Source organism: Amblyomma maculatum, chromosome 1 (assembly GCF_055883805.1).
Source record: "Amblyomma maculatum isolate TAMU_Amacu chromosome 1, ASM5588380v1, whole genome shotgun sequence".
Taxonomy (NCBI): domain Eukaryota; kingdom Metazoa; phylum Arthropoda; class Arachnida; order Ixodida; family Ixodidae; genus Amblyomma; species Amblyomma maculatum.
Genome location: NC_139344.1, coordinates 363,684,846 through 363,707,426, shown reverse-complemented (window position 1 = coordinate 363,707,426; position 22,581 = coordinate 363,684,846). Strand labels below are relative to the sequence as shown.

The following is a 22,581-nucleotide window of genomic DNA, read 5'->3' as shown; positions in this document are numbered from 1 at the left end:
CGTTGCAATGGCGTTGCAATAACGCGTTGCAATGTGCACAATTGGGTGGCTGAACGTCACGTGTTCATTTTCCTTATTTCATTTTGTTGAGTCTTATGCACAAAAAAGAGCATGCAAAAAAGCAACGCCACTTGTTTCTGCTTATGGTCCAACGTCATGGAGTGCTTGTAAATTTATGTTGCCACCGAAAAGTAAACTAAACTATTAGCAACGCTTTCATCTTTGGCCATTCGATGTGACTAGCTAGCCCTTCCCAAAACTATGGAATGATGCATCAACAAGCACTTACATTTACTCTTTTTCTTTTGTTAATTGTACCTGCCTTTCGCATGCTGATTTGTTGGATGACGTATAAGCTATTCAAAGATTATTGACGTAAACTGAATACATAATAAAGTATGAAATATCCTGCTAGTGAAGTTCATCTTCAAAAAAAGTGTTGTACTTATAATACATCCATGAGGTGTTATCTTGGACAACTTCCTCGATAAAGTTGCGCCTATTCGCACATAAAATAAGTTCTTCAGGCACTTACCCCCGTTTCCTATAGATGTGTTAGGTTGCGAAGAATTCCAAATCTCCAAACGTATTATATTAGTTAAAAGAATAAACCAAAACTGCAAAGCCAGTTTGTCATGAAAGCCTTTCGGACAGTTTGTTGAGGTGCAGTATATAATTATTTGTCTAGCATGCATTTTTAAACCGACAATGATTAACAAAAAAATCTAGGAGGTTGCAGCCCAAAAGCTAATCTAATATTTAGAACAATTACAAACTATTTGCGAGATAGTTTTGTGAGAGTTATGGCACAATAACAATTAGGGGCGGTTTGTGATTTTCCAGGTTTGAAGAGAGGAACAGTAATGGCCTTTTTTCAGCCTTCAAGAAAGATGTTTGTTTTTATCTCCATATTTATTTAAATATTAAGTGAGTGCCCCTATGACAGTTTCAGAGAGGTCAGCCAACATTTCGTACTGTATTTCGACAGCCCCTGCCAGAGGACATATAATCATCACCATCAACCAGGCTATACGCACTGGAGGGCGAAGGCCTCTCCCATATTTCTCCAATTAACCTGGTTCTGTGCTAGCTGCATCCACTTGACCCCTGCGAACTTCTTGACCTCATCCATCCACTTAACTTTCTGCCGCCACCTGGTACGCTTTCCTTCCCTTGGAATCCAGTTTGTTATCATAAGCGACCATCGGTTATCCTCTCTTCGCACTACATGTCCTGCCATGCCCATTTTTTTCTTCTTGATTTCCACCAGAATGTCAGTAACTTGAGTTATTTCTCTGACCAACTCTGCACGCTTCCTATCTCTTAATGTTAAAACTACCATTTTTCGTTCCATAGCCCTCTGGGTTGTCCTCAACGTAAGTAGAACTCTCTTGGTTAGCCTCCACGTTTCAGCCCCATAGGTGAGTACAGGCAAGATGCAACTGTTTTATACTTTCCTCTTGAGCGATACCGGTAAGGTGCTAGTCATAATCTGCGAGTGCTTGCCAAATGCGCTCCATCCCAATCTTATTTTTCTTGTTATTTCCCTTTCGTGGTCCGGATCTGCGGTTACTGCCTGTCCTAAGTAGACATATTCGCCAACTACTTCCAGTATTTCGCTACTTAATGTAAACTGCTGTTCCTTCCCGAGGCTGTTGAACATAGCCCTCTGGGTTGTCCTTAACTTAAGTAGAACTCCCTTGGTTAGCCTTCACGCTTCAGCCCCATGGGTGAGTACAGGTAAGATGCAACTGTTGTATACTTTCCTCTTGAGCGATACCGGTAAGCTGCTAGTCATAATCTGCGAGTGCTTGCCAAATGCGCTGCATCCCATTCTTATTGTCGTTATTCCTTTTCATGGTCCGGATCTGCAGTTAATACCTGCCCTAAGTAGACATAATCGCCTACTACTTACAGTGCTTGGCTACCTAACGTAAACTGCTGTTCCTTCCCGAAGCTGTTGAAGATTACGTTAGTCTTCTGCGTATTGATTTTCAAGCCTACCTTTCTACTTTTTCTGTCTAGGTCATCAATCATTTTTTGCAGTTCATCCCCCGAGTTACTTATCAACCCAATGTCATCAGCAAATCACAGATTACTGAGGTATTCTCCATCTACCCTTATTCCTAACTGCTTCCATTCCAAGTCTCTGAATACTTCCTCTAAGCAAGCTGTGTATAGTGCTTGGAAGATCGTTTCTCCTTGCTTAACACCTCTCTTTATGAAACTTTTGTTACTTTTTTATGCAGCACTATGGTTGCTGTGCAGCCACTATATATATCTTCCAGCACTTTCGCATACGGCTCGTCTGCCCCCTGATTTCGCAATGCCTGTATCACCGCCGAGGTTTCAACTGAGTCAAATGCTTTCTCGTAATCAATGAATGCTATGTATAAGGGCTTATTATATTATTTTTCTATCACCTGGTTGATGGTATGAATATGATCGATAGTAGAGTACCGTTTCGGAAAACCTCCTTGATCCCTTGCTTAAACCTTACTAAATCTTTTATACGTAACAGACAGTAAGCTGATTGGTCTGTAATTTTTAAGGTCATTAGAGTGCCCTTTCTTATGAATGAGGATAATGTTTGCATTTTTTCATGGTTCCGGTACCGTCGATGACACCAGGCACTGCGTGTACAGGATGGCCAGTTTCTCTAGCACGATATCCTCCCCCCCCCCCCCCCCCCCCGTCCTTTAACAAATATGTAGTTATCTGATCCTCTCCAGCTGATTTCCCCCTTTTCATAGTTTCTAATGCTTTCTTGACCTCGTCCTTCGTAACTGGTGGAACGTCTGACTGTGTTTCCCGCCAATCTCATTACGGTTCTGACTACTTTGGCTACCGTAGAGATCTGTATACAACTCCTCGGCTACTTTGACTATTTTGTCCATATTCGTGATGACATTGTCCACCTTATCCGTTATCGCATACATCTGGTTTTTGCCTATGCCCAATTTCGTCTTTACCGCTTTAAGGTTTCCCCCGTTCTTTACAGCATATGCGCCACCTTGCGCTTATTGATTAGCTTTGATGTCTCGGCCACTTCTATCTGGTCTGTTGAATTGGAAGCTTTCATACTCTGCTGTTTTTTAATCAAATCTTTCGTCTCCTTGGACAGCTTACCGGTATCCTCTCTAACTATCCTACCTCCTACATCTACAGCGCACTCAGCAATGATATATCTGAAATTATTGTTCATTGCTTCTAGGGTAATGTCGCCATCCTCGGTTAGAGCTAAATATCTTTTCTGTAGCGAGATCCGGAACTCTTCTGCCCTCCCCGTCCCCGCTAATTCGTTGATGAGTTTCTTTCTTAACAGTCCACAGGACATATGTTTCCTCAAAAGAGGACTCTGTGAATTTTTTTCTAGAGTAATTATATTATTGAAAGGTTATTTTTTTCTGCCACTTGTACGAAGTCTGTCTTTTAGTGGGGCTTTTTGTATTTCTAAAAATGAGGATATAATGCGGCGATCTGAAAGCAACAAAAAATACTTTTCATAATATGTCGCCAGTTCGACTCTTGGCTGTTTACAAGGGGCTGTCAAAAAGAGAATTTTAGATGGTGGATAATAGCCATCTTTTTTGCATGCTTGCTTCCACATGTTTTAGACCTAATATGGCTGTTTATTGGCGTCACACATCTCTTCCAAGATTCCCTTTCGGCAACCCGGCCATTATGCCTTGACATTCCTCTATTCTGGTTGAATGCTATAAGGTTTTCTTTTGTTGAATATTTGCGAAAAACTCTGCAGCATTTTTTTTGTTTGTTTGTTTCTGCTTCCTGGGTTTTTAGCGTATAATAACAGCTTTATTTTTGAAGCACTACTTTCCGAGGTTTGTGGAACAGCTAGCTGCGCCGCATCGCTAATAATATTGAGAATATTTCATTTAATACATTCCAGAAGCGACTGGCATTAATTCAGATGGTGATTGGGCTATCGAAATGTCGACTGTAACCGCTGCAAGGAGCGATGAGCGAGGTATAAGCCCGTTGCAATAACACTCAGCGAAAGTCTGAAGAGCTAGAAAATTCTATGCGATGATTGTATTTGTATGCCGAAGCCAACCGACTGTCTATCTTTTGTATTGTCTACATAATCCCACTTAACCCCCACGCGTCATGTACGATGGAAACTCACACGACTTCTCATCGCTAGCGGTTTCATTACTTCTTTCTAATCCTTTTTTATTTTTTCTTCTTCATGCCTTTGCGGATTCACAAATTAATGTGATTGATTGAGTAATCAAGTCATTATACAAAACTCCGAAAGTGTAAATTGACCAACTAAATTTTAATTAGTTGAATTTTTATGTAATGCAGCAATCAAATAAATTCAGTGATTTACCAAATAAATCATTTGATCATTGTTCTGTACAAGTAATCGACGAGTTCACATAAATGATAAGATTAGCCAATAATTTTAAGTATCTGAAAAATCAAGTAATTCTATTTAGTTATTAATCAACTAAATCAATAAGAGAATAAATTGATTACGTCTACACTATTTTATCTAAAGGATGCAATGACCTATCAAAATAATTACCTGATTCAAGTAATCATTTGTTTCATCCAATTATTATGATAACACATTCAACTTTTAGTGACGTAAATAATTGCTCTTACAGTTTACGAATGCCTATTCAACAATTATATGAATGACTTATGCAATTAATCATTGACAGTTTGTGCGGACACGTTCTGATGGCAGACTCTGTCAATTCATTCTGGTGACACTCCACATACAAGAAAAGTTTTCCAGCTAAAATGACTCACATTGGTTTGGCACAAAAAGCTAGCCAATCATGTCTCGGCCATTTATAGCTATCTTGAATAACTCAGTAAATTGAAGACGGTGTTCATGCTGTAGGAAAACAGCAAAATTATACATCGATTGAAGCACACAGCAAATTAAGATTGAAGCTTGCCGCAGCTAAATGTGCGCTAACTTGCAAAGGTACTACTCTGTCGTAGTGTTTCGTCGAAGATGATGGATATAGAAGATCGTGTCGCTGTCTTCTCCTCTGCTGTTGTTTACGTTGTTCAATTTCTCGGAACAGTTGAGCTAGGCTTTTAAGCGTCTGACAAGGGACCATCAGCGGCTCCCCTTACTGATCCGCGTTCAAGTACTTTAACCAATGCATGCGGAAGTGACTGATTGGCTCAGAGGAAGTGTGTCAACTCAGGATTCAAGGATACCGGAAGGCTGCATCTGATGTCACCTAGCCGTATAAGTATGGAAGGCTAGTTTGACAGCGCCTGTCAGATTTGCCTTTCACCTCAAGCCTTTCACCTTTGCCTTTTGAGCGCGTACCAAATAGGCAGGCGTAGAGTCAAAGTAAAAACTTCACAAGAGCATTAATTTTCGACTCACCGCGAGATGGGCTTTCGAAATGACAGGTATCACTAAAACACTTTTGCAAGTAAATAAAAGTTCTCCACGTAGAAGCCGGCATATGCATGCGAGGATGCAGGTAGCAGCAGCCAAAGAGACAGTAAAGCTTCCGAATTAGCATTTGATGGGCTCCTCGCTATTACAGAAGCAGAATATAAATGACTGCAGTTTTCATTCTTGTAAATTAGTCACCTCTTTATTTTTTCTCGTTCTTAATGTTCTTTTTATCCGTCACATTTTATTAAAGAGCTAGGGACTCTAAATCAGCTGTTTTATTCTAAACTTTTCATTTTCACTCATAAAGAAGCTCAGCAACCTAGTGTTTGGCGCATGATGACCATAGTTGCCTATGTGCCAAAAAACCCAACCCAACCCAACATTTAGGCCCAATGCACTAGGCAATTTTGCGATTCTTTGATACATCGTAACCTAAGTCAGATAATTAAGTGAAAAGAGAAAAAACAAGCTACAACGTAGACATTAACAATGGCATCCAATCGGCATCTGCGGCAGATTTCAAAACAGAAGTAGAAGAATTTGGAAGGTTGCTTTTGTTGACATATATAGAGAAAAATAATTACTTTGTACACAGCATAAGACCGGGGAAAGGTAATAAACTATCCCTTCAATAACGAGTAGAAAATCGCTCACCGCACTAAACGCCCAGCAAGAACCGCAACTGTGTTGGGTTTTTACTGGTGTCACGTAACCTTTTTTTCGCCAGTCCACCTCATGTGGCAGAGGACCTTCAGGGACATTTGCCATATCTGTGTCTTCTTCGCTGCCACCTTCCATGGGTTCGAAGCATGATATACTGTTTATAAACTCCTCCTGAGTCTAAAAGGAAAGAAACGGCGGTTCAAATTTGTAATACTTATCTTAGACTTCAAGACTACAAACTGAAAATGTCAAAAAAGCACCTGAGTACTGAGCCTATGATAACAATAAAGTGCTCCGCACTCAGTGAAGCCTTCAAAATGCTTGAGATTTACTAAAGGCTTTAGAAGGCTTTAAGCTCCTTCCTCAAAGCTTAGGTTTTTTACGTAAGGGGCTGTTGTTTAGTATTCACGATGGCAGTTTGGATAGTGACTACTTTCTTGCACTGCAGGAGTACATTAAAGTCGCTGCACCCACAAATGGAAGAGGTAATCGTACCGTCAAGAAAAAATTACAGTTGGAAAGCTACCATGAAGGGATAAGACTAGTTTTGATTCACATTACAGCATCACCCAGTCGAAGAAACTACACAACACTGTCGGAAATACTATAGTTAATTCGCGTATTGTTCTCATGACCTTTCGGCGCGCTTCCTGTATTGTAACATTCCACCTAGCACTCTTCTTTCCAAATCTCTATGCGAGCCTCTCAATGTTCGTAGAATTTTTATTCAGTCTCTATCTTTTTAATACAAAGGTGAGTATTGATAAGTCACAGCCATTGTATGCTTTATTCTTGAGGGACTCTGGCAACTGACCGTTCATATAACAGCCCATGCCTTATGCGTGTCAACCTATTATAAATATTCTAGTTATTCCACTTTCATGATCTGTAACTGCAACCACTACTTGCCCTAAGGAGATGTATTTCCTCACTCCGTCCAGCACCTCCATGACTACCTTTCGCAAACTGCTGTTTGTTCAGTGCTGCTGTACATTACTCTACTCTCCTACATATTGATTCTTGGCCTTCAGATTTACATCACCTGTCTATGCCAATAGTCGTCATTTGCAATTTGTTATACGAACTGCCCAGTAGCGCAGTGTCATCAGCAAATCCGAGATCTCCGTAGCACCCTCTCTTACCCGTGCTATCCAACTCATCGATTCAGCGCTCTTAATACTTTCCCAAAGCAAACGGTGAGTAGCAAAGATCTTTACTCTTTGCCTAGCATCCTTTCTATTGGTAATTCACTACTTTCTTTCTAAAAGAATATGGACACCGTCTAGTACTTTCCATATGGCTCATCAACACTGTAATTTCGCAGATGCCTGCATGATGTTGGAGGTATTTATTTGAAATGCTTTCTTGTAGTCCATTACCACAACATATTGTCACGAAGAATTCATATATCTCATTGCTGTTTTTGGACAGGCTTCGGCACGTGCCCTTATCACTGGGATTCTATGGCATGGATTGATCTTGCATTCATTGTTTGTTCACGCTCGTCGTCGCGAGATGCCGCATTATCATTTTCTTTGTCGCGGAAGTGATCTCGACGATTTCGGCCACTCGCGTGTTTCTTCAATGTTCCATGTTATGGTAGTCCCGGTCGGCGGCTTTACCTAGAAGTTTCTTTTGAGCGTCGACGCGTGCGACGGGCATTCTTAGATCGATGACTGACAAGCTCTTTTTTTGTTATCTCTGCAGCCGAATCGCTTAGCTATTTTGCGGGCTCAATAGTGAGTTCCTTCAGTGCACTCCCAGGCTCCTCATTTATCTTCTTGCTCTTCGTACTCGTCTTTAGTGCTGTTTATTCCTCCTGTCACCGTACCAACTTGCCCAGATGTCTCTTCTCTTCATTTGTTGTTATCGGCCCTATTACTACCAAGTGACATCTGTTGGAAGGGCTGCCCTTTGTGTTCCGGTCTTCCCTTTAAGCCAAAGCCACAGCCTTGCTCCTGTTGCCCTGGGTCATCAGCCTACTTGCCACAGATTTAGTCGCCGACTTTAAGGGCCGGACTGCTTATCATCAGACTGCTCAGGTGTCAGTGCCGTCCTTCGCTTTTCACAACGACGTCCTAGTGAAGAACTTTGCCTCCAAAAGGCTCACATGCCTCCTTGTCGTGCTGAAGGAACTGTGAAAGGAAAGTGTGCAGGCTTTCAACAATGAGCCGACAGCTGGACATATCGAAATGGTACGCACGCGGCATTGATTCAAAGATAAGTATTATTGGCCGCGTTTACTTTCCGACGTTGCACATTACGTTAAACGATGCTGTGAGTGTCAGCGACGCACGACACCTCCAATCAAACCTGCTGGATTATTAAACCCCATACTACACCCGAGCAAGCCGTTTCAGCATATTGTAATTGATCTCCTCGGCCCCTTTCCAGCTTCATCTACTAGTAAAAAATGAGTCATCGTGGCGACCGATTACCTTAACTACAACGCTCAAGCAAAAACACAGTCTAATGGTACTGCAGAAGAAGTAGGTAAGTTTTTAGGCGAGCCCATTCTGCTGCGATATTGCGCCACCGAAGTGCTCATTATGGACAGGGGAAAAGCATTTACACTCTAAGAAAAAAAAAAGACTAAAAGGGGTAGTGATGTTATTCCTTTTGGGGACCAACTCGTCTGCCACAACCATTAATCATTTTAGGGACCACCTGCAAGAAGATAAACACTTAGTCTCCAAAGGATGAACTGTAGGAGGAGGAACGGTTGCTTCTGGCAGATGCTCCCTAAGAGACTAGCATTTGATCCCTAAAAACGATCCTAAAGAGAGCACATGTGGCACTGTTCGCCCGGAGAAAGAGGCCTCAGATAAAAAGTAAAAGCTAAAAAGTAACGAAGCGCCCCAAGGACATCAAAACAGCTAAAAAATGAAAATAAAATTAAAACTAGGAGAAAAAAAATCGTCTGGACTAGCGCGCTTGGCACTCGGGTACTTCATACTCAGTAGCTAACCACTCGACCAGGCCGAGAACTAGGATGGACTGAAATATTTTTGCATCTTATGTCAGGACCGTGTTTATAAGGTTGAGATTTCATGTTTCGAAGTATACAGGCCCCCCATTGGTGCTGCTCTAACCATTAAAACTTCTTGATCCTTTGAACTTGCAGCCTACTCTCACGACTTGCAACTAATGTTCTGGATGCCTATGCGCACTACATTATGCACTGGAATCAGTTTACCATGTGGTGTTTGACTTCGCAGGGAAATTTAGCCTCCCCGGCTTTTCGGTGAAACACTGCTACCGTGGGCGTAATTTTTGCTGAACACGGAGCTGTAGCACAAACCTTCAAACAAATCTTGAAGGAAAAAAGTGCGAGCAAGCTTCAATACCGGCAAGCGCAGGAGCGATGACACTATTTTGCTGGTAACTAAATCTTATTTGTGTGTAAATATTTCGGGAAGCATTACGATTACCGAGGGCTCGGCTGGTTTATACGCAGAGCAAGAAGGAGCCCAAGAGCTTGAGAAACACGCAACATATTGTGCATTACAAGCGCTGTATGTTCTTTTCCTCTCATGGGCCCATTGCTCAGTAATCTACTCTCTTCCTCGTTTTATTTTTTTCTTTCTGCTGTTTATACCCGGCCGTGGGGCAGGCTACGCTCGTTAATGCGTAGGCCCTGTTTGGAGCCTGCGATTGAGCCTTCATTGAACATTTTAGCAGTAAGCATTTACTTAGAGTATCCTCAATATCAGGCGTAAGTTTGGTATGCGTGGTGGCCCACATTATTCAATTACAGTTTTAGTTGCACGTTGATCGCCAGTGTGTCTTAAGATATCAGAGAAGCGGCGATCGTGGTCTCTCTCGCAACGCTCGAAACGACCTATCAAAACATGGAAGCTGTAGAAAAAAGATACTGCCTTTGTTTCCTTACAGGTGCGGAGCGACTTCGTAGTAGCAAAAAAGTGCTTACTTGAACGATATTTTTCATATGCGCATTAGTTCTCGCCTCCCAGTTTCCGAACTTTCTACTGTTTCCAAAGCGTTACTGCAACTAGTGTGGCCCCAATGCACATACAACACTTCTCCCAGTGCATCGCGGATGCTTAGCGACACACCCAGCGTCAAAAAGCTAATTCCAGCACGCAGTAGAAACACATTCTCTGCACCTGAGACGCGCGACGAAAGATGCAGGAAGGCAAGCCTGGGATCAAGGGAACAGTTCGTTTTCCCGTTCCTCCTCTTTTTAGTCTTTTTCGAGCCAGGACTAAACACTAATCCTTCAAAATTTGCACACGGCACGCTTCTCGCCGCAGTTACTCCTTTCACGGAGTAATGGCCCAATTTGAGGACGAAAGGGGAGTTACTCCCCACTTGAGCCGTTTTTTTTTTTCTCAGGTTTGGTTTTGTTTGGTTTGTGGGGTTTACCGTCCCAAAGCAACTCAGGCTTAAAGAGACGCAGTAGTGGAGGACTCCGGAAATTTCGACCACCTAGGGGAGTGTACAGCTGAGCTCACTCATGCTATCTTGATGTACAGCTAGATTAGCCACTGGAGGACGGCCGCCTACCACTCGCTGACGAATGGACTCACGGAACGTCGGAGAAATTATATAGCGGACATCGTCGTCATGTACGTTGACTCTGAACACAAGACCTGGGACGCCTGCTCACCGTACATGAATTCGCGTATAACACGACCACGCAGGAGACAACCAGGGCGATTTAGTTCAAGTTTCTGTACGGCTGGGAGCCCACGACAACGCTTGACGCGATGCTGTCCCACGTAACAGAAGAAGGCCGCCTCGACGTCGCCGCCTACCTGCAGCGTGCAGAGGAAGCCCGATGACTCGCACGGCGGCATATTAAAGACCAGCAGCGCATCGGTCCCAGACGATACAGCTTACGGCGATGCCACGCAGAGTACAAGCTAGGAGAGTACGTGTTGGTGTAGACGCCAATTCGCCGTCATGGATAAAGTGAAAAGCTACTACGCCAATACTTTGGGCCACAAAACGTCCTTCGGTGCATAGGATAACTTGACGTGAAGTCCTCCCCGACGGCGAGACCACATCCCAACAGGGCCGGGCGCGCCCAGAAGTCGTCCATATGTTGTGCCTGAAGAATTGTTTCGCGCTTAAGGCCCGTAATTTTAATTTTTAGTATTTTAGTTACCTTTCTGTGCTAATGTTTCTGAGCAACAAGGCGATGCTGGTTTAAGGGGGGACTAATACCGCGAACGATTCAAACCTTTATTTGTTTTTTTATCGACAGCCGATGGTATGTGTTATTACTGTGATTCTAGCGCAAGGTTCGACTTTGTATTCTTTGCTCATGCTCGTTGTCGCGAGATGCTACTTTATGATCTGCTTTCTCGTGCAAAAGATGTCAAGATGTGTCTAAAATATTCCGGCCACTCGCGCGTGTTTCTGCAATGTTCCAAGTTATGCTATTCATAGTCTGTGTTTTTATCTAGATGTTGTTTCGCCCCCTTTGAGCGTCGGCGTGTGCGACGGGTATTCTTAGATAGACGCTCGGTGAGCACGTTTGTTGTTATTGCCGCCGCCGAATCGCTTAGTTCTTTTGCGGACGCAAGTCAGCCCAATAGAGAGTTTCTTGAGCACATTCCCAGGCTCTACATTTGTTGTGAGCGGCCCTGTCACCACCACCTGACAATATAGTAGTTGGTTATATTCCTGATGCGTTTCCATCCCCTGCTGACAGTAGACATATGATCGAAGTTAAGGTATCCGCTATGAAAGTGCGTCAGGAGGAAGACCTCTACATGGAGCACTAAACATATAGATAGCGAGTTCCTCCATAAAATTTGTAGTATGAACAGCGGCTGAACCGGCTAGATACAGGTTATTGTAGGTTAACGAATGAGCAGAAATGTGGAAAGATTATTTGGATATCGCGTTTTTCTTTTTCGTTCAGCAAACCTTTAAAGATATCGGTGTTTTTAACCTCGCTTTCGCTCTTTAAGCCTGAGGACTGCCTTGCAAAGTGTTACAAAACGTGGCGTGAGAAAAGTTTTCGCATATAATGCAGTGCTAATGATATTCCCAAGAACGCACTAGCACCCACGAAATAAATAGGCTTTCAGGCGCAGTACTCCTGTAAGCTTTCCCTACTTCACATCGTGCCTTTATCACCAATAAATTCCAGTAATATTTGTCTGACAGTATTGACATATGTGGAGAGTATGTGTTAATCGCCGAAAACATTTGGTACCTGGAACAAGGTTGGTCAATTGAGTTAAGGTCAAAAAGTGTTATCGGCTCAAGTACACGAATATTTGGTGAATAGAGTAAACCACTTTGAGTTCTATTGAATTCCCTTTAGACACACTTCTCACATAATTTTGATGATCAATACCAACCTAAATATTTCTTCTGCGCAATCTTCTGAAGGCCCTGAACATTACCCTCCTGACATTTCGTCAACATGCTTAGGTGAATCAAGTAGGAATGTAATACATGATTGCTAACTTTTTACACTATCAATAAGGGATATATAAACACGTGAATGAGCAGGAAAGGTTTATTACCACTCACCAAATCACCAAACTGATTCATGCCAAGGGCGTGAGATGCTTTGCCATTCGCATAGTTTTTATTGTGTTTCTCAATGAACTGGCTGTTTTCAGAAAATATTTTGAACCTCTTGGCTTCTTCATCCGCAGATGCGTAGTTCTTTCCTAGGAAGAAAGATGCGTAAGGACCTCGATGATGGTAAACCACAATTTGATTGTTATTTTCCAGATGACAATTATAATTCAGATTGTTATGGTAAATATTACTTAACCTTCGAGGCATATGCGAGAAATCAAGAAGCAAGTTTACAGATGTTATTTGCAAAAAAAATAAATAAAAAGTGGCCCCGAGAATTCCCGGCAATATAGGCACAGAAGAAATTTCACTACGTACCATACTCTTTCTTAAATTCCTGCCACTTGGCTCGCAAGTCCTGGCTTGAAACAGCAATGGAAAGTGTAACTGCGGCTAAAATACTCAGAAATTGTAGAAACATGATGGAATAAATTGATTACGCTGCTTTGATAAGTGTCCCTCACTCATAAGTATCAACAATTATACCAAGGGCATTAGGAAGCGGCCCCAATTTATTCTACTTCTTGCTGGTTTTAGTGAGGACAGTTTTTTAATGGGAACATCTGCCAAAATACGTAAAACAATCAGGCTTTCTTCCAGTTACTTTTAATGACGCTTAAAGAAAAACGTTGGCTTGGGCACAAAGGAAGGTTCTTTCGTTTTCTATAAAACATGCTGCTAAATTCTATACCGCATAAGAATTATAAACGTTCCTTCCGATGCTACAAATGAAAATTATTACAACGTAATAAATGGCAGTTGAGAATTTCTTGAGCATCTTAACATCCAACAGCAAATGAATAGACAAACCGAGATAAAACCAAGACTCTTTGTTCTTTGTTTTGCTTGTGACAACTTTTCGCAGCCCGTACTTTGCTTTCATGGCGCACCGCAATCAGCGGGTTAATAATTGTCACGCAGTGGAAGCGACGGAGCACAGCGACAATCAGGCATAAAAAGGGACACATTAACAAAATGATGCAATATGCTTTAATGGCCAGCAAGCCTGATTCGGTCGCTCCAAACCATCCCCGAGCCGCTGCCGCTTGACATGTTTCTAGCACAGAGCAATTATGGGACCAAAAAGTGGGAACTCCTTCACAGGCATGTCTGAAGCAAGCTGGACTATGCATAAGAAGTGCATATCTAGACCTAGTATAAAATGTTCATAACTATTTCTGTCTCAACTTTTTTTGCTGAAGCACTTGGATCACAAAACTGAATTGGGGTATGTCGAAGAGATGTCATGCCAATAAAGCATGCCTTCTTTTTTAAGGGCAGAAAAATTTGTACCTTTTAGAGTGTTGCGCCGAATATTACTTTCCAAGCTCATCCAGGTAGAATGCAATTTAGATATCCCAGCACGTTCATATCTTCCGCTTGTCATGGCGCCAACAGCTCTACTTCTGCTGGTATAGCGCACACTAGCCTGAGTATTGCAAGGTTTTCTTTCAATATGCGATTAATTTATTATTATACAATACAATCTTACAGCCCAGACAGCACAACGCATTGGGCAAGTTTAACGGAGCCTGCGCACCAGTGTAGATCCCAGTAACTGTCCTGAGATTTATACCCATCCTTTCGCGTGGGCGAGACGTGCGAGACGAAGTGAAGAAAAGCGAGTGGTGACTTGCTTGTGATCTGTGGTTTGTACTATATATGACTGGCATGGGTGCCAATGGAAGTCTGGAACGGAAAGCGAATATTTTGCGAATTTGCGAAATTGAAAAAAAAAAATCAATAGCCGTAGAAATAGGAATTGAACCAATGGGAATTGGAAATATGCAGCGCTATTAAAAAGGCGCAGGGTAGTAGTATTATAATGTCTCCATAATGCAAAAAAAAAAACAACTAATGTAGCCTGTTATTGGGTCAACGAGCGCTTCTACGACGTGGGCCTAATATAGCGTACATCACGGGTGCATCCTGTCATAGTTTGCTGGGTTCAAAATGTCAGTTGTAATGGATTCCTTGTCTATGAGCGCAGTGTAATTGCCTTATCGACCCGGCGGGTGGTCTGAATGTCGGTATTTTAGAAAAACATGGAGTTATTCGCCTGTAATAGATTTTTCAGGCAGTTCGGTATTATAGACGCTGAGTGACAGGTAGGTTTCAAGTAATGTCCACGCCATTTCAGGAATTTAAAATATGAACACATATCTTGCTATCCTAATCACTCCATATAACTGAATATATATGAAGGTTGCTCTGATCCTGTTAGCGATGACCTTAGTAAACAGTTTATACGTAACAGAGAGTAAGCTAAGTATGATCTGTAATTCTTGAAGTCCTTACCGTCCCCTTTCTTACGAATTATGATAATTTTAGCGTTCTTCTACAATTCCGGTAGTGACGATGATACCAAGCATTGCGTACTGCCAATCGTATTAGTGTCCAGACTACTTCGGCTACTATATTGATCAGTATAGAACGCCTCGTCTATTTTGACTATGTTATCCATATTCGTGATGACGTTGTCCGCCTTGTCCCTTAGCGCGTACATCAGACTTTTTGCCACAAAGGTAGACGCTAAATAGAAAGATAAAAGCTCTAAAACAACCAGCCATACTCATATTGATTGACAAGTGGGGCGTGGTCCAAATTCGGAACGTATGTGGTATTAGTATGGCTGTGGTATTAGTAGAGCTTATTATTGTTGTATTTTGCGTCTACCTTTCCGGTTTTTGACATGTACCTGCAAAAGCAGGGTGTTTGCATAGGGTTATGTATTGCATCCATTTTAAGTCATTTGGTTTAAGCTCGATGTGGCAAAGCGCTTTTTTAGCGGTTAGGTGATCTTAGGATTTTAAATATTTTCGTTATTTTGACCACCTTGTAATTGTTTCAGACAAACATGATTTTACTGACCCTATTATCTTGTGCCGTTTAGACTTATTGCATGCTTGCGGCTGCTTACATTTATCTGTGAATTGCACGCGCAGGACCGCATCAAATTTTTAAATTTGCGATTGCATTTTGGCCATGAAAATTCGTGTTGGTTGTACGAAGCCAGAGCCAACAAGCCTCCTTTGCCGTATAACTCTTCACACTCAAAGCTGGTCAAGAGAAGCATTGTCCTTGCTTTTCTGTCTAACGCTCTCTCTAAGTCATGTGATCATGTAATGAATGAAAGTGTCAGTATGCAGGTGGCGCGTTTGCCAGCGGCGGGCTACCCTAAACATATTATTGTTTCAGTCGCTAAAAGCCTGCATGGCACAAAGAAAATGACGCACGCATGAATGACGAACAGCGAGCGGAAGAGATAAGAAAGAACGAGGCAAGAAGGAAGAAAGGAAAAATAGTTGTCGTTCCCTACCTTCATAAGGTTTCTCATTACCTAAGGAAGGCGGGGCAACGTTCCTGCGTAAAGGTCCTGTTTACAGCGCCCAAAAAGCTTTTGAATTTGTGCAGGAAGACCAATCCTATATGAACGCGGAAACGTGAATATCCAATTAATCACAAACACCCTTACGTGCATTTCAGGAGGGGGGTGGTTGTTTATGAATTCTCCACTTTCATGTTGAAAGCACTACGTTGGCCAAACCGGCAGATGTTTAAACGTGCGTCTCCTGGAGCACAATGCAAAACATTGGTAGCATTTTCACAGATAGCCATCTGGCTGCGCATTGTAAACCATATGATGCAGAGCCACCTTTCCATCCCCTACTTGATAAGACGGTCATCTTGTATCAATATCGCAGAGAGCTGAAAAGAGAGATAATAGAAGCACTGTAGATAGCTTGGGCAGGGGATAAATGAGTCTGTACGGCGTCTGTTGCACTGTAAAGCAAAGAGCTTGAATTCTTGGCGTTGCAATTGTGGCTGTTTCGTAGCAATTTGTTCGTTTTTCACCTTCCCTGTTGATCACGAAGGGTATATATCGTCCTTTCTGCAATAAACCCTTGTTGGAAGTTAGCGCTTGTCCAGTTTCGTCATCGTCCCCGTCTTTTGTTCCTGCGCTATACTTGTTTGGTTTTGGTTTACTTTTTCCGTGATTGCCACTAACAGTCTTTCGTGAAGTCTGCATTAACTTGTTACGTAAGCATTAGAACGAAGCGGAAAAAGTTATTGCGCTTTATTACAGTGACGTAGCTAACTTACGAAACAACGATTATTATGTGTTCCATATCTTCGGACTACTTTTGGCGGTGAAATCCTGTGATTTAGAGTTGTTAGCATTTTTTTAAATTTCGCAGTGAGTTTTGTTGCACTAATAATGCTGCTTCGTCTGCTGTGCACATTTTTCAGATATATTTATTTTGTGTTTTACGCGCTTGTTGGTATTTGTGCCATTTTTACACTGATCACTTGTTTATATTTTGCAAGGCAATTTTTTCTTATTACGCTTATCTCTGTACGATGGATGATTTGTTTTCAGGTCGGTGGTGCGCATACAGCTCATCGTCGCCTTAACCGAAATTTTAAAAAACGATGCAGGAAAAATTCCGCACGCGATAACATAACAAAAGTTATGCACAAACCTACATTTTGTAGCTTTCGGGGTGGTGTCATATCATTACGCTTCCGATTTAGCATCAAATTTTTAGCCACGTTAGAAGTTAATTTGCGATAGGCAATCGAACCGACGTCTTTTGCACTTTCGACATCTGGAGGGTTCACTGAAATGCGAGATGCTGCGCCTTCCTTCTCCCAAAAACCACCTTAAACAAAAATTTTACAAAAGCATTTCTGGAATGAAAAGGGGTGTTGAGGGTGCTTCGCTTCGAAATGTTGTTCATATGGAATGTTCTACAACGATCTTCACACAAATATTTTCCTTCAACCGTCATGGAATTCGGTTATTAGCTGTAGTAAATTATGACGCTGTTATGGATAGGTAAATGCCATTAGGCTTTGAAACGCCGAATGGCCGCTCGCCATGCCGATCTTCGTTTCAGAAATGTCCGACAGCTTTCTGGGTATTCTCTCTGGCAGATTATTCATATCTGAAAAGTCATATGTAACAGAGTTAACCAATGTATTGGAAAAAAGTGATAACTTTAAACGTGTCATAAGTAGAGTTATAGCATCTAAACCAAATCAATTTTGAAAAACAGGCCAACCCTAAATGTTCGCGAAATAAGTGCATAAAGAAAAACATCTACTCATTAAGCGAAGCTTACGGACTCTGCCACGTTATCTGCTTGTAGGAGTGGAAATGCATATTTCTAGAGTGTTTACAGCGAATGAGCGATTGTACTCTTTCGGGACTGCCTGAGGCATCTCTTGAGAAAACAAGCATAGTAGTGGGCATTGTTCATCTGAAAGTTCAATAGCCTAGAAAGTTTGAGGCGGCAGGATTATTTCAGTTGCCACAATTAATGAAGAGTTTGGCGGTGAAATTTTTTATTATGAGTAAGACGCAAAAGGTCTGACGGCAGTTTTGGGGTACATGATTTTTATAAGGAATGCAACAACGTCTATTGTACTGATATAGTCAAGCTCTCAATAGGACCCTCACTTCAATACGATGGAGACGAACAATAGCGTGTGATTATTCTGAGAAACGGGGAAATGTGCGATGAGAAATATACACTAGTGGCGTGAATTACACCGCGCACATTTGATAATTGTAACGAATCAAAGGGCAAGTAGCGAATCGACACTATGGCCATACGAATGAAACCTGGAACTAAATTATTTTCAGAGAATTTGTCAAATGGCTTTGAAGATTACCGCAAGAACTAAGGAAAGACGAAGCATTGTGCAACAGCAACAGTATTGGGCTTTTTTTTATTTCTTTGGAGCTTAAGAAAAGTCATTAAATTACATTTTTGGTACACGAGAATAGCGGAAAAGGTGTATTCTTGCAACCTTAACGCCCAGCATCCCAAACGTCCAGTAGGGTCTTTGAGTGAAGATAGGCACTTGGCACCAGTGGCCGTACAGACCGGTTTACAGTCAGTGAAAATTCATCGCGTTCGGGGTATGTCCATGTAGACCGCAGTCATACCTGCGAAGAGATTACAACGAAATGTGGAAGGTTACGCAGGCCACCTTGAGACTTCACAGTCACCTTTAAATAGACTGCAATCACATGCAATATAGGTAACCTAGGCCCATTGTTCCGCACTAAGTGGGGTGCTATTGCTCCCATCAAACGATTCACTTATCTGTAATGTCATATAGTAACATTCAAAACGAGCAATACACTAAAGCAAATGTGAGAGACGACCAGCATTAAACCAAAGGTCATAGCGGGGAAAACATATTAAGAAAATAAAGAAAAGGGGCAAATGTGCAAGTGAAAATATAAAAACCATCCCGGTATAACTCGGTCAAACTATCTCCACTGATATAATACCTAAGTAAATGTCTGTGCTGTAGCTGTTGCTTTCTGTAAATCGAATAGACCCCCTTAGACGCACATGTGGCGTGTCCCTCTGCGTTCGAAACAGACGTAATCGTGCGATATGAGTGCGGGGTATGGGTTATTCAGTTTAACTAAAAGCCTGCGGTCGGGCATGGATCGTCATGTGATGTGACTATATGCTTGACCCGTGATCTCATTCATATGAAATCTTGTACATTGACCAAAGAAATTTTTTTTATTTCAGTGTCCCGTCTACGTTTTGCCTGGTCGTTTCTATCGCTGCTATTAGGGCCCATAGCAGCTGCAGTAACGAGTGGAGCGATATACTTTTTTTTATTTGGAAGAGTGAATGAACGGATGCTTCATGGGCCCATGTTTTTCAGTTCCAAAGGCTAGAGTACAGATACGTCAGTATGACAGCGATGTGTGCTATGTGTCCAATCCCGCATCAGGAATGCTGAGAAGTCTGAAAAACTTCATTAGAGAGCAATCGATGTTTCCTACCTCCTTCCGCGAGAAATGCAATTAATCTCCACACATGCATGAGGTGGCCGTACAAAAGTGTTACAATTTATCCGGCTACATTCACAACGTTGGCGTGAGAATATAGAGTTCATGAAATACTACAATTTTCAATTCTGAGAAAAGGAGACGAAACGACCCTGAAAAAAGGTGTTCCATCAGGATCGCAGATAAGAAAAACTCTGAAATTATTGGTACCATACGCTTAATCTCCAAGCGGTGTATGCGTTAGCTCAATACAGATTGCAATTGGATGCACAATGGATTAATATGAAGAGAGTCTAGTCCAGGTTCATTATATCATCGTGGTTGAATTTCTAACTCTTATTTTTAAACGTAGCCAGAGGACTCCGATTGGGACGGCCCCTATACAAGACAGCTTAGACATTAGGGCGAGGAAGGAGGATGCATTTTCTACTGGTGACAGTATATAGCCCGTCTAGCGGCCATGAACAAGACGCTCGGTCACTTAGGCTCTTGCCACGGCCTGGTCCTATCCGATCAAGACGCATATGTGGAAAGCACACTGCTCTGGATTCGAGCAAGCCTGGAGTGCTGGTGCAAGAGCACGAGTAGAGTGTGTTGGACACAGGGGGTATATGTGCGCATAAGGTTTACTAGATAGGGAGTACTATGGAGGGTGTACGCGAGCATATATCACTAGGTTGGGGAAGGGGTTTGTTTGGAGTTACTACCACGCAACCATTTACAATTTGGGGAGGAATATATGTTGATGGATACAGAAGTACGCCTAAGCGGCAGCGCATGGTCATCTTGTGAAATATATCCTGATGACATATTGCGCCCCCAGAAAGGATAGCGATACAGCCCGACCGATCAATCCTCTGGCATGATTGTGGACCGCCTTCTTCCATGGATGTGATGAGTGCTCAAGGACCCAAAAAATTAGGTCTGACGAAGGTTGGGGCAGTACCAAGGTAACCAGCGGCCAACTGGAGGGGTTTGAAACCGTGAGGAAAATACCTAGAAGTATACTGCAGTCATGTCTGTCCCTCCACGCACATGCGACGTATTGTTCCGCTTTCGAATGCGACCTACTCGTACGCTGTCAGCGCGCGTTATGGTTTGTCCAGTTTATAATAAAACCTCCGCTCTGGCGTGGCTCACCATGGTGTGGGCCTAGTGATCAGGCCCATGATCTATTCCATACGTATTCATGTACGTTGTGCAAAAAATATACTTATTTTAGTGACCCATCTGCATTTTGCCTGGCCATCTCTGCAATGGACCCCTTGCAAAAATCGTTAAGTAGGCTTTCCCACGCTGCTTCTTTCCCCAAACATGGTGTCACTGGCCGCCAGAAAAATGGTGATATAGACCTGAAATCGCATGTTGCTTCTACACAGATGCATGTAGTGGTAATAGAGCAATTATGCAAATATGTTCTGATGCATAAATGATATGAATTATGGCCATAATATAATGTTTCAACACATTGCTGTTCCGCCATTAGAGGGGAATGCAGCATAGAGGTGAAGCTGACTTAACATTTATGAAAGGGGTCTATTGATGCTATCCGGCATAGCAGCTGAATTAGCAGGTGACGGGATATATTTGTTTCCCATTTTGGAAGAGTAAGTGAGCAGATACTGCACGGGTCCATCATTTCATTCTCGAAGAGACGCACGCTAATAATTTAGCATGATAGTTATATAGCCTACACGTGCAACCCAGCGACATTATCGCCGAATATTCTGAAAAGCTATAACAGCTACTCAGTCCACGTCATGCAAGAAACCGAAATTTTGAGCCTCCTGCCGGGAAGGACAATGTAATTACTGTGAACATATGTGGGAAGTGACCATAAAAAGTTTGATATTTTATCCGACCTCTTTCACAAAGCTTACCGTGAGGCCAAATATAAAATACAACTATTGTTATTTTCATTTCTGACAAAACAGAGGTTGAAATAAGCCGGACAAAAGGCTTCTCATTAAGCTCACAGAACTGGAAACTCTAAAATGATCGCAATAATACTTTAAGACTTGAAACAGTGTATGCGTTCGCTCAAGGGAGATTGCAATTGGATTCATAAGAAATTACTAAGCAGAACCACTCCCGCAGCATTACTTCGTCGTGGTTTAATTTCTAATTGTTATGTACTAAACGTAGCAGGGGTGGCTATTGGGACTGTTAATGTGAAAAACAGGTAAATAGTTAGCGGAGGAGTAAATGTTTTTATTGGTAGGTAGATATAGCAACATCAAGCGGTCTGTAACCGGTGTGCTCGGCGATTTCTAAGGCTTTTGGCAAGGCCTGCACCTCCGCGTCCGAGTCGAAGAGGAACAAAGCAGGGAACCGCTGCTCTGAAGGCGAGAGCTGCAAACCTTAAAGAGTGGGCGCCCAAGAGCACGAGCGTTTTATATTGTATCGCGTGGTAAAGGGAGTAGACTGCAAGGTACATGCGAGCATATGGGTGTCCCAGCTAACTTGGACTAAGGTTTTATACAACACGTTTTGCCCTTGCACAGTGAAACAAATTCAGACATGTTCAGAGCCTATGGTAACGTCCAGTTGCTTTTTTCTTTCACTACAGTTGAATAATTAGTAAAGACTAATTAGCTATTTTTATTTATTGGCTTGAGAAAAAGTGTGAATGCAAAAGTTGCAGATCTTCTCGAAAAATGAATAGATACGTTGTTTCCATCACGTTATGACTTACGCCGCCCTATATATAGGCCTTCGAAAAATTCTGTTACGTGATCAACTGTTATCTTCAATTTTTCACCACGTGCCTGAACCTGCTTCATGGTAGAGTGCATGGCCCAGAAAAGCTGCTTGTTCTATTGCGCCAGGCTCGTTTTTGCCTAAAATATAATTTTAGGCAAATGCTAGGTTGATAGAAATAACGTAGCTAGCTGTTTTTCAAGACGATATACAACTTTTGCATTGATATTTTTTCTCTCAAGCAACTAAAATAAAAGCAGCTAATTAGTTTTTAATAAATAATCAAATGTAGTGATCGAACAAAATACCGCAGGCTAGCATAGGCTACTCTGAACATATCTGAATGTTTTTCGCTGTGCTAGAGCAAGCCGTACTATTTAAAATATTGGTCCAAGTTAGCTGGGACACATGGGAAGGAAAGGTGTTC

The 22,581-nt window shown here is 42.1% G+C and overlaps 1 protein-coding gene across 1 annotated transcript in view; it reads right to left on the bottom strand.

The window, feature by feature from the left end:
- The window catches only part of LOC146207985 (procathepsin L-like), a 138,824-nt gene that overhangs the window by 26,420 nt on the left and 89,823 nt on the right, over window positions 1-22,581 (bottom strand). The window contains exon 2 of the mRNA XM_084577908.1: window positions 6,053-6,238. Within this exon, the coding sequence (XP_084434034.1) occupies window positions 6,053-6,238 (186 nt within the window). The remainder of the gene's footprint in view (window positions 1-6,052; window positions 6,239-22,581) is intronic.